The sequence below is a fragment of the Embiotoca jacksoni genome, unplaced genomic scaffold, assembly GCF_022577435.1.
Source record: "Embiotoca jacksoni isolate LCO1_2020_lvr unplaced genomic scaffold, fEmbJac1.0.p SCAF_41, whole genome shotgun sequence".
In the NCBI taxonomy this organism is placed as follows: Eukaryota; Metazoa; Chordata; class Actinopteri; family Embiotocidae; genus Embiotoca; species Embiotoca jacksoni.
In genome coordinates this window covers 2,922,528-2,935,030 of record NW_027185394.1, presented here as the reverse complement: position 1 = coordinate 2,935,030, position 12,503 = coordinate 2,922,528, and the positions used below count along the sequence as shown (strand labels likewise).

Below are 12,503 nucleotides of genomic sequence, written 5' to 3'. Positions count from 1 at the left end.
CTTCTCCGGGTTTAAAAAAAAAAAAAAAAATGTTCACCTCTTCGTCCGAAGAGTGGACACCACTGGACATTAACATTGAACTGCGGCGGTGAGATGAAAAAGGGATGTGGGGGGTTGGGGTTCACAGAGTGGGGGTCCTTCCCCCTCTCCCCCCCTCCCCCCTCTCCCTTGCATTAGGCCTGATACCTACTGGTGTCCAATCGTGCACAGCATTTGACAGGCAATTGAGTTCAGTCAATGTACAACGCAAATGCGACTATTGAGAGGACGTGGACGGCTGCGTGTGCGTCGGTCTGTGTGGCCACGGTCTCTTTACCCAGATAAGTGATACCCGGAGAAAACAAAAGGCTCTTCCACCGCGCCTCATTCACAACCGCTCGCAGACAAAACCACAAACTTGAAGGAGGGCGGTGAATCAAAACCTTTGTTAAAAATGGGGAAAACATTTTATAAATCATTTTTCATCTTTATCTAAAAGCTCTGTTGTACATATATGATGTATGTATATGTATGTATATGATACGTTTTCATCCAGACACTGATGTGGCTCTGATTCTTTTATCGTTGATGTCTCACCATGCTTTCAATTTGAGACGTTAAACGCACCCTCAGCAACTTTACAAGTTTGAAAAAATGGATTAAAGTTGATCAAAATCACATTAATTAATTAATTAATTAACACCGAAACACTGACTGACTGTTTGTACAGCGAAGATGAGCCGAAGAAATCCTGTTAGATCGGACAAATTTGTGCTTCATGGAAAACTGTAAAAAAACAAACCAGCACAGACATAATAAGTTACGAACATTTAACCGCACAGTTTTATGATACGATACAATACGATACGATACGATACGATACGATACGATACGATACGATACGATACGATACGATACGATACGATACGATACGATACGATACGATACGATACGATACGATACGATACGATATAATTTAGGGTCCTCATGGGGCAATTTTTCTTGGGCAAGTGTTGCTAAAAATGCACTCAGTATGGGAGGTATTGGTCCTCTTGCGTGATCATACTGCACCATTTAGGACTCCACTTATGACAACAACATTTAAAAAATAACTTTAGTTACTTTTAACAGTGATTAAACTGTTATGTAGTGAGTTTAATTATTATTCCTAGTTATTGGAGAGTGTTGAGTATTCGACCTTCAGTTACTCAGACTGACTACACAGGTTTTAGTTTGGCTGGTACAGGTTATTATAACTTTATTATGTAACTGAATTTAATAAGAGAGGTGTTAAAAGTTTTTACAGTTTTGAGAAATAAGAGGCAAAGATACATGACAATGTGCCCTACATTTCTATTTTCAGTGTCTTTTACCATTTATCATTCAAATCCCACGATATTTAATCTTAGAACATTGCGTCAAAAAGGAAAATGTTTATTTGACTTGTTCGGTCAGTAAAATTGGTTTCCAAAGTGTGTTGTGATATTCACCTCGAATGATATGATGCAATATGATACTTGATTGAATCCAAGAAATCTGACTTTAACTCCTCAGATGTCAACAATTTAAAATAAATGATCAAATTGATTCCTGTAAAACATTTCCGTACATAAAAACTCTTATTGCCATCAAATGCCGTCTAAATTGAAAGATCCGAGGTGAAGCTTCACTACCGATGAATAAATGATGTTGAACCACCGATTGAAACGTCCACCTGCCCCGTAGCGAACCCAGAAAGACGGCAAACCTCCAGCCGCATCAGTGGATAACACATTATGACAACGTGGATAAGAAGACGCTTACAATGCAATTACACACACAAGAACACACACACACACACACACACACACACACACACACACACACACACACACACACAAGAGTAAACACGTCGGGCCCCCTCGGACTCTAATGGTCGTAGGATCCTGCTCCTCCGCGGCCCACATTAATAGGATTAGGGAGCAGCCTCGGGAGGACGTGGCAGGCCAAGTCCAACGCTGCGTTTGACACCTTTTGTCCACGAGCCCCGAGACGCACATCACAGCAATGGGATGAGGGACAAAGGCTTTTGAAAGCTGCGTTGTAGCTACAAATATATCCCGATGGGAGAACGCATGAGTTCCACAGCAGCTAAACTGGTCAGACACAGATTTGGACAACTCAATCCCTTTTTCTTTTTTTTTTTTTTCAAATGCATCAAGTGTTAATAAATTGCAGTTTTTCTGCTCGTAAGTCATTAAAGTTCCTTCATAGACTCAATTCTGTTTAGTTTTTTTTGCATGTTATTGAATATAAGCTTGTTGGATCTGCGCTCTTTACTTAAAGTAAGAGTCCAACTGATCATTAGTCATAAAACCTTTTATAATTTACTTTAAAGATTTACAGATTTGACACCTTGTGTATTAAATATATTGACATCATATTAGAAGTATTACTTCGGAAAGTAGTTTCTTGTCGCTTTTGATTTATCCTTCATGATTATTGCAACAAACAGTTTCATTGGTTTTGTTCCAGAAAGACAGAGCTGCCTTTTTTTTTTAACTGTTTGAATTTTCTGAAAGTTTCTTTCAGGTTTCTTTCTTTGTTTAGTTTGTCTGGTGTCTCTTACTCTTCATACTATTATTCACCACTATTCATTCATTTATTCTAAACAAACCAAAAAACACACAAAAAGCATCACTTCCTGTGTGGCAGAGAAAAGATCCAAAACATATCGCATGACAACATACGTCATAACTAGATGTAGGTTCTAGGACAGGTGGGAACAAAACAAATTATAATCCGTTTTTTTTTCTTCTCCATTCAACTTGCACGATACTAATTTGAATTTAAAACATAAATGCTGGTTGCAGATGGTTTCGAATGTAAAATAATTGTGTGCCAAGGGTTTGTAAATATCAATCTAGGGTGTAGATCCTGTATGGGGATGACAAGAGCTGTGATTGGTTGGACAGGACTGCTCATATTTCATCCCTCAAGTTGCAGAAGAGGTTGAGAGCGAAAAGACAACAGTAAGAAAGTTGTAGAAAAAGTGTTATCTTGTCAGAATCTAGCAGCTTTCTCCACAGTCAGCGTTACTGTGATCAAAGCTTCAGATCATCATCGATACGGAGTATTTAGTGAAGGAAGAGTAAAAGGTTACCTGGGTGTAACTCCAGCTCTGTATACATGTGCATTTTGGAGATAAAAGATCGCTCACGAGGTGTCGATTTCACTTAAAAAGTCACAAGTTGTTGGGCTAACATTCAGGTGGTTGGGTTGCACTGAGATCAGGCAGCAGCTCCATTATTGACATTCCCGGCGATCTCCTCACATCCCGTGCCACGACGAGGTGACACAGAGATTCTCTGTCCTCTCTCCTCCACCGCTGCACTCTGGGAGAGAGACCAAAAGCAGTTTCACGACCGAGAGCTGCTGACGCTCACTTCCTGCCAAGAATCAGAGAGAGAGAGAGAGATGGAGGTTCAAAGTCATCGGAGGCGCCACACACCACGGACGGAGCAACGAGGGCCACATACAAAAAACCCTGAACACGTGCTTCAGGATTTAGTTTCTGGTGAGTTCACACGATCAGTTTGTGCTCCGACCTGAACTTTCTTGTCTTTTCGTGAACCCAGTTCATACAACGGGACTTCCTGGGAGGAAGAGGCAGGTCGGTGGGAAACCTTCAAACAGAACCTCGTCAATAAATAACTTATAATAACCCTAACCAAAAGCAAAATGACTTCTAGTCATTAACATGGAAATTCATGTTTGTGCAGTTAAAACCAGAAATAGAGAAGAAACTTGAATCCCAAATGAACATTAAATCTTAGTTGAATCAACAATTCAATAAAGTCTTGTACATTTCAAAGGCAGGCTGAGGTTGGGCTGTTGTAGCAAACAATGTATGTGTGTGTCCGTTTTAAATGCAATGTGCACATCAGGCTAAATGCATCGTGTTTCAGTCCTTGGTGCCACATCGGAAATATCCTTCAGCCTCCTGAAGCAATGTGCTCCTTTTAAACGATATCCACCGACTCAAATCAAATAAATCAAAGACCGTCGGTACTTTTAAAGGGAACGTCTGAGTCAAGAAAGAGGAACAGCAGCTACAAAAGACTTCAAAATGCTTGTTAAATCTCATCGAAGTGGATCTTAATGTGACCAAATGTGGTGATAGCTGGCTGTAATGAGGCGGGTGATGGGTGTAAGGGATCGTTTTTGGACGAGAAACACGGAGCAGATTTTTAGATAAATAAACTGTAAAGTTTCAAACTGCACAGGCACATGATGTCACGTCATGCAGACAGTTATATGTAGGAAAAATAAATACGATTATGTAAAGATTTCAGATTGGGTTAAAAGAAAGTCGAGTAGATTTTATGGTTTGCGTAACACATCTCAACTTTGCATTGTGTGCGTTAAGGCTCAACACATGTTGCTCGCTGTGCGTTCCCATCACTGAAAGAGGGTCCAATGAATCAATAAGAGCTTTTAAAAAAAAAGGAGGGAAATGGTGGCTGAATAAGAGCCGGCGGTCCGACCTGATCACAATGGAAACGCTGCAGAGAAAGGAAAGCCGTCGTTTTCAAGGCATGTCATCGACTCATGTCTTCTCAAAGACATGAGTGTCTGTCTGTGTGTGTGAGAAAGTGTAGACAAAAAAAAGAGCGGTGCATGTGATTATTGGACAGGGGTCTGGTTGGGCCGGGTCGGGCCGGGTCGGGGCCGGGGCAGGGCGGCCCGCAGACGGACGCAGAGAAAGGGCCGTTTACCTTGAACTCCAATCGGCCCGTCTCTGGGGCGGGGTCAGGTATTGTAGCCGGGCCTGACAGGGTCAGGAGGGGACGGGAGGGAGAGACGGGGGGGTGGGGGAGGGTGGTTGGGGGATGGGTGGGGGGGGAGTGGGTTGGGGAGCAGGGACATAGGCTGCCCCCGGGGTCGTGGGGCGCTACCCCCGTGGTGGGCCAGCGGGGGGGGGAGGCGAAGGGGGATGGTGGGTAGGTATTGGCAGATTTTCGTGGGGTGCAGATGCTCAATATGCAGATGTCTAATCGAATTGTGCGACGATGAATTGGTTCCCCCTCCTCATTTGCATCGGGACAATCCCGAGCGGTGGCTCAGGGGTCAGCGGAGTTCCCCCGGACAAAATGAGCAGCCGGCTGCAGACGCCCCGGAGAACGTGTGAACTTGAAGTAGACTTTACTCAATGACAAGGATATTGATTGATTCAAATGTCTGTCTGTCTGGGAGTGCGTCTGACATCTGTCTTTCCTGTGAAGAAGTTGTTGCTCAAAGCATGAAACAGAAAAAAAACGAATTGTCTTGGGCTGCGTTTCGCTTTAGACTGAAGAACTACTATTAAATAAAATAGTTCAGCGTGCAGTTAAGCAGCTCAGTGAACTGAACGAGGCTGAGACTCAACCAAAAGCTAAAATATCGAGTGTAAAGCTTCGGATTTTTGTGCCGAATCAGACACATTTGCATTAATTCATTGCAAAAGCATGCTGGGTTCAACAGTAACTGCAACAATCATTGATAGTACCCAACCTAGAAAGCCACATGTACGTTGTACGAGGGAGAAGAACCCAGTTCCTCATCAGCTCAGCAGACTCAAGCAGCGGTTGCAACATGGTGACACACTCGAGGCGTAAAGTACGTCCAGTCTGCAGCAGCACGCATCCATTTTGATTTCTTTAACTTCCCGTCTCACATCAGGAAGAAGTTTCTGAAGGAGGCCTCGGACACAGTCGGGACTTCAAGGTCGGCATCACTTCTCTAAAAATGGGATTTCCCAAAGATCCAGCTTCACTGTTCCCATTTTTTGTCAACGCAAAACCTAAAAGGGGACATTGAGGCATTTATTTTTCAAATTTGGCACAAACATTCATTTTCACACAATAATGAGCCGATTAGGTTTTGGTGGTCAAGGGTCAATGTAACCTCACTTTTCTGTCCATTATTCAGCACCATAACTGAGGAACAGAAGGGAAGATTGGGACCACGTTTCACATTTGATTGGATCCTGAATCTGTGACACTAATTTTGGGTGTCCATCTTTAAACTGTGATGATTGGAAAGATCTTTGGATCGTCTCAATTCCTCCAAAGTCTTCACGATATGAGTCTGGTTAAACACTGATGTCAACTTGACTGGTTGGTAATTCTAGTTTTCTGACGTGATCAATACTGTGATAAGATTTTGTCTTTACATTTCTGCTCCTCCACTGAAAAACCTTCAGTATGTGTTTGGTGTAGCTTGTCTGGTTGAGACAGGTTCCCATTTCATATATCAAAAAAATTCAGCTTTCAAATTTAAATCATTAACTTTTTCCCCAATTTAACAAATTCTGTTCCAAGAATCAAATGTTCTGTACTTGTATGATAAACTACATATCATTGATGTGAGTGTGGGAACTTGAAGAGGAAGTGGTAAAGCCATCAACTGCCTACAATTAAAAATGGATTAAGGATTTATCTGATCAGCTGCAGAAAACAGGCTTTTAAACAAATCTTTGAAACCCCTTTGAAAAGTTGGAGGTGTGGAAATATTCTTGTCTGTGGGGAATTCTCTCAGCTGACAAATGTCTGACTTCTGTTGCTCTCTAGTGGAAACATAGAAAAAGACACTCTGAGCCTCCGTGTGCAGGACATGTGTGAAATATCTCAAATGTAACCAACCTGGAGTTGCAGCTCCAAAAATACATCTTCAGGTTCCAGTAAAAAATATTTAAAATTACATTAAAAAAAAATACAAACACAAAAATTAAAAACTGTGATTTATGCAGAGTAATCATCACATTGCTGTTTAATTCTGGAGAGAAACCACGCCACGCCGTGGAGGAGAAACCACGCCACTGTAAACTGTGTGGGGGAAATTTGAAAAGTCCTCAGCGTGTCCACTCGGGAGAAACCAAAACAAAAGCATCACGTCTGTGACCAGTGTGGGAAAAGTTTCTGGCACTAAGAGATTTTGGAATTTCATCCGTTTGTCCAACGTTGGACAACAGCCTGAAGTGTATTTTAAAAAATGAAATATTTTGCAAAATGGGCCATGAAACTGTCTCATTTCTTTCATTAACATTACTATTGTCATATATTCAATATCTGCAACATGTTTGGAACCAGACATTTTTTTTCTTCCAAGGTTTAATTTCAGGTTGTGTTACCCAGCGTTGCCGTTCATGTTAGTTCAGTTTCCCTCAGAAATAAATTCAACTGGTGAATATATAAATCACCCAGATAAACATGAAAACAATCATTTACATAAAAGCGTTCTAAAAAAAAAAAGGAATGCTTTTACATAAATCTGGCCACTTAAGGCTTCTCTTGATTGAACATGGATCTGAATGGCTCGGTGCCTTTTTTGTTGTTGTTGTTGTTGTTGTCCTCCAGCAGGAAAGCCAGGTACAAAACACACACTGTTGAAATTCAGGAAGTGTGTGTGTGACCCAGAACACGTTTCTCTGCACAGGTTCACAGACACGTTTATGTTTATCTCCTCATATTGAAAAACTTACAGAAACAGAATATCCAAATGTCTCCTTCATAATATAAAAACTTTTATTTACACGTTATGATCAACACTCAATCACACCAGATTGACGTTCTCTGCTGCTATTTCTATTTCTTTTCTGAAAGATTTCCATTACTGCTTAAATCCACGTTTGAAGGAATTGCTCCAATAAATCTGTTGTTGCCATGACGGCAGACTTGTGCTTCAGTTGATGCAAAGAAGCTAAAAAAAAAAAAAAAAAAAAACTTCAAATGTGGATGCTTCACACAGACAGCAGATCATCTCATTTTTGATCTTACTAGACGTTGGTATGAACCCAAACTCTAAACAGTTAATCATTGAGTCCAACTGAATATTTGTGCCAAATTGGAAGTCTTACAATTGATGCCGCCGAGGCATAAAAATGCCGATCTTTGAATCTTCCGGCGTCTTTTTTTTCTTGGTCTATATTTTGTAGGAAGGTCTCCACGGTGTTCCTTGTGACAGCTCTATCCATTTCTGCATATCTGCAGAGAGGAATGAAACGATTACTTCACACAAACAGACACAAAACCAACATGTAGGAAGCCTTTGGTCGTCTTTAAGTAGGATCAGTTACCTACCAGTTGGAATGCTGATGTCAAACTCTATCAAAACAAACGAGAGAAAAAATATTAAGTGTCACAGTTGTAAATGTGTCACCCACTCTTTTGTTTTATTTGCTTTTCCCATCACTATCAGCATTATACTGTGTACTGGTTGCCATCAGATTTTGCCATAAAAAAAATATTCAGCGACACCTTTCAAGATGATGATTGTTTGATACGCAAAATATTTTCAGTGAAGTATATTCCTTAAAAAAAAAAAAGCAAATGAGTGAAATCTTTAATTGTGGTCTCTCACCATTGTTCCTGTTGTTAAGGAAGGTTAAGTAAAGGGATATGTTGAAAGCGAGGAGGACGGGAACAACAACCCATACACCGATGAGGATCAGGCGGTCTGTACAAACAAAGCAGGTTAAAACACAATCAGATCTATAAATCCATTCATCCATTCAGAAACACATTCATCTTGTTGTTAACTATATGTTTATAAAGGTCCGACATGTTATGTCCCTGCCCAGCTTCATATCATGCTCTTTTAAAGATATACTGGCTGCACATGTAATTCCTTCTTCACAGGTCGGTGTTCCTGCATCCTTAATGAGAAAACTGAGTTCAGGCTTTTTAAAATGCCAGTTGTGATCAAAGTATTCGAGCCAAGCTTATTCAGCATTTATTTCCTTTTTTTTATATTTTGCATTATTACAGACCTGGCATGAGCACAAAGCCAGATTATTTGTTACTGCAGTATTTTTTGTGAACAAATAACTAAGAAATATAAATATGTCAATTAGTTCAATATTCTTATTTACTCACTTAAGTATGTCATCAAGTTATTCACATTTTCCTGTTGTTTATTCAAAGTTCATTTTATAATCTATTTCCTCACTATGTATTAATTATTTTGAAACCTTTTTTTTATTATTTAAAACAAAAATCCTTCACATGGTTTTTCTTAACTTTACATAGTATGTGGAGGACTGACATGTTCACAACAAAGAACAACCAGTAAATTGTTTCCGATGAAAGTAACTTACTGTGTCTCCGTTGACTGTTCGTGTCGTTTGGATCTATTAAAATAGAAACATCATGTTAATCCTTACGATTAAAAAAAAAACAAAAAAAACGATAACACTGCGCAATGGAGCAAAACATGGTTTGACTTCAGAGAGTGAAATGCACGGCGCTCCGTGAGGCACACCACGAACAAAAGCTCGTTTAGCTGAATTTTAAAACTGAAAACGTCCAATCAGGACGCCTCCTCACCTTTATGGGTTTTGCGCATGGTGAATGCGAGAAAAATGAGCGCCACAGCGCTATGACAAATCACTAAAGCGATGAAGCAGTGGTTGGTCACGTCCAGACGGGTGCAGACGAGGTGATCTGGAATGACAGCACATCCGTCAATCTTCAAGGTATATATATACATATATAAATACAATATAAAGTATAATAGTATAGAATATGTAAATACAATCCCGTTTCCCAAAAAGTTGGGAAGCTGTCGAAACAACAATGTACACGCACACGTACAAACATGTGATGATTTGCAAATCATGTTTAAATCATGTCCTGGTGTTTTGTTTTTTTGTGGAACCGGGGCTGTATATATCAAAATAACTCCACATCATCTAAATATCTGTTTACAGATAAACAATCAATAAAAAGTCTATATCAAGCTAAACTGTGTGTTCGATCCAGCACATAGAAAACCACTGGCGGCCCGTTAGAGTGAAATAACTCCATCGCTTCCAGCTCCACTCTCACCTGCGTTGGTCTTGATCTTGGATTTGTCCAATCTGGTGACGACGTCGTCGTTGACGCCAGAGAGACGAAACACACAATCGTACCTCGTCCAGCCTTCTGACGTGTCCGACGAGGGTTTTAGGACAACACGCATCTGGAAGGTCCCGTTTCCGTTGGGGAGGATCTGTCGGGGTTTCACGTCCTCCTCACGAAGCTGCTTTCCGTCTTTCCTCCAGAACATCACGGCTCTGCTGCCGGGGTAGAAACCTGTAGCGTGGCAGGTGACTGGAGAGAGGGAAGTCTTCTGGAGGAGAAACAGTGCGGGGAGCTCTGCAGAGATACAAAATAATATCTCTGTACAGAAAGTGTATATTCATTGTATTGTTACTGGACCTCCTTTATCATAAAACTACATCAGGTCTTGTAGTTCTACCTCTTCTCTGCAGTAAGCTCCTCCCATAGTCCAGGTACTTCTGGAGCCAGTCAACACACACTTGGCTTAAGTGATGCCTCGAGAAATGTGTTCTGGATTTGTCACGGTTCCACTCTCGTGCGGCGGCTTCCCTCTGCGGCGTCGAGAAGGACCACGTCTCTGCCGTTTGGTTGAATGCTACGAAATCTTCTCCGTTATAACCAACCTCATCAAAAGCATTGGTCTCTTGGGTCTCATCGTCCCATTCGCAGCCGTAAATCCTCTGAAAAATGTGGATACCTGAGAAAGAAGAGTAGAAATAGATTTGATAATCAGATTCACAATATTCACGAATATCAAATAATGCTCAAAGCCAAAAAAAAAAAAATGTGAGTGATGAAAACATGAATACACCTTCAGTTTGGCTTTGACCCGCCGTCAAATCATATAACTTTCTGAAGAAGGTCAGACCATCACGACACTGTCGAGTGTAACTTTGCATGTGCTCAGGGTTTTCTTCCAAGAACTCCTTCATCAAGGTGGGTTCTGGTTCTGGTTCGGCCGTCTTGAGGCTGCTGTTGCATTTCACGATCTCCGTCCCATCCGCCGTCAGGACGCCAACAAACTCAGGAAGATCTGCAACTCCAGACGATCCGGTGCAGAAGAACTTCAGGGAGTGTTTCACTGCAGAAAAAAAAACAAAAACCAAACACGTTATTTAGTGTAGGCTACAAAATGAATGATAATGCAATATTTATTCCATTTCAACACATAAAACCCCTTTTTTTTGTTTTTTTTGTTCAAAAACACCGTTTAACACCGTTTCGAAGGAAGAAATTAAAAAACGGGTCTTACCCGGAGACACGACGTGATAAACGGAAACGAACACGACGATAAGTAACTTAAATCGAGTTTGTTTTGCAAGCAGCGACAACATGCAAACGGCCATCTCTGACTCTCGGTCTCACCCCTCTCTGAGCAGGGTACATGGTACATTCCAGGATATGACGGAATCTCTTCTATTTAGTCCCAAAACAATCATAAATTAACGTGAGGTGTACTAAAATGACCAAATACTATAAGGTAACACTTTTGTGTTCCAGTACAATATGTATTTGTTTAATATGATGTTTAAATGTTTACTGAAAGTTGACTGAATGACTAAAAAAATATACCGAAGCGTACAGACTCCCCCCCCAGGCATCGTACATGGTACATTCCAGGATATGACGGAATCTCTTCTACTTAGTCCCAAAGACCCAAAACAATCATAAATTAACGTGAGTTAATTTGTAAATTATTATTTTTAAATTAAAAAAAAAAAAAAAAATTAAAAGAATTTTTTTTAAAAAGAATTTTAAATTAAAAAAATATTTTTTTTTAAACTTTTTTTTAAAAAATTTAAAAAAAAATATTTTTTTTAATAAAAAAAGTATGAAATAAATAAATGTATGATTAAATAATTAAATAACATTCCGACAGTGCGTCATTACCGCCAGCTGGCATCTGGACACTTTGTTTTACGGAGCTGACAAGTGTGAAGTGTTATGAATAAGGTCACCTTTCATGTCTTTGCGTCATCTCACATGGACGTGGTTTGGCGGAGTTACATTCAAGTAGGAGTGTTTGTGCTTGAGAGGAAATTCAGTTACTGTAATACAGAGCATGAATCACAGCAAAGACTGTGACATCACCGAGTCTGGGAGGGAGAACACCGGGTGTGTGTCTGTTTTTATTTTTGGGGGGTTTTTGTGTGTCTGCCAGTTACCGTTGCCAACAGCTGTCCGGTTCACAGGAAGCCTCTGGCTTTTGTTTCAGGTTAATACACCTGTGAGTAGCCCTGGTAGACAAACAACAGAAGTCCAGACACACTAGACACTGTACACACACTGTACACACTGTACACACAATACTACAGAAGTACATGAATGTTGACAGCGAAATCTATTTGACAGCTTTCACTTTTTCAGATGAAGATTTGACATAACGGATATTTTAACGAACTTTAAAAATACAACACGAAGATCAAACCCGTGATTTCCAACCTGCTCGTCTTCTGACATCTTACAAGAAGCAGACTGTAGTCGGGGTCACATTTCAGAAATCACATTTTACAGACTGATTATTTAACCTAGTGATCAAACGTCCTTTGTTCTTCCGGATGGATCAAGCACCTGACAACAACAGTGACGTCATACCCAGTCCTAATATATATAGATATATACTGTACTGTATATACTGTGCATTTTATATTTTATATTTATATTTTTTACTGCTATTTTATTGCT

The 12,503-nt window shown here is 40.4% G+C and overlaps 1 protein-coding gene across 1 annotated transcript; it reads right to left on the bottom strand.

The window, feature by feature from the left end:
- Positions 1-7,500: 7,500 nt before the first annotated feature.
- LOC138209932 (major histocompatibility complex class I-related gene protein-like) lies at positions 7,501-11,177 on the bottom strand. The gene is made up of 9 exons (XM_069168740.1): positions 11,071-11,177; positions 10,630-10,899; positions 10,237-10,515; positions 9,825-10,133; positions 9,324-9,440; positions 9,095-9,127; positions 8,359-8,454; positions 8,079-8,102; positions 7,501-7,982 (listed from the first exon to the last, which is right to left on the bottom strand). Exons 1-9 carry the CDS (start codon positions 11,162-11,164, stop codon positions 7,921-7,923), a joined length of 1,284 nt encoding a protein of 427 aa, XP_069024841.1. The 5' UTR covers positions 11,165-11,177; the 3' UTR covers positions 7,501-7,920.
- Positions 11,178-12,503: the final 1,326 nt, after the last annotated feature.

What these genes read in the sequence shown, in the direction of transcription:
- LOC138209932 (XM_069168740.1), bottom strand. Translation starts at nt 11,164, where the DNA reads ATGGCCGTTTGCATGTTGTCGCTGCTTGCAAAACAAACTCGATTTAAG. An exon ending in CCTTAACAACAGGAACAATG is followed by an intron (nt 8,103 to 8,358) that starts GTGAGAGACCAC and finishes TTGTTTTGATAG; the next exon opens with AGTTTGACATCAGCATTCCA. An exon ending in TGACATCAGCATTCCAACTG is followed by an intron (nt 7,983 to 8,078) that starts GTAGGTAACTGA and finishes TCCTCTCTGCAG; the next exon opens with ATATGCAGAAATGGATAGAG.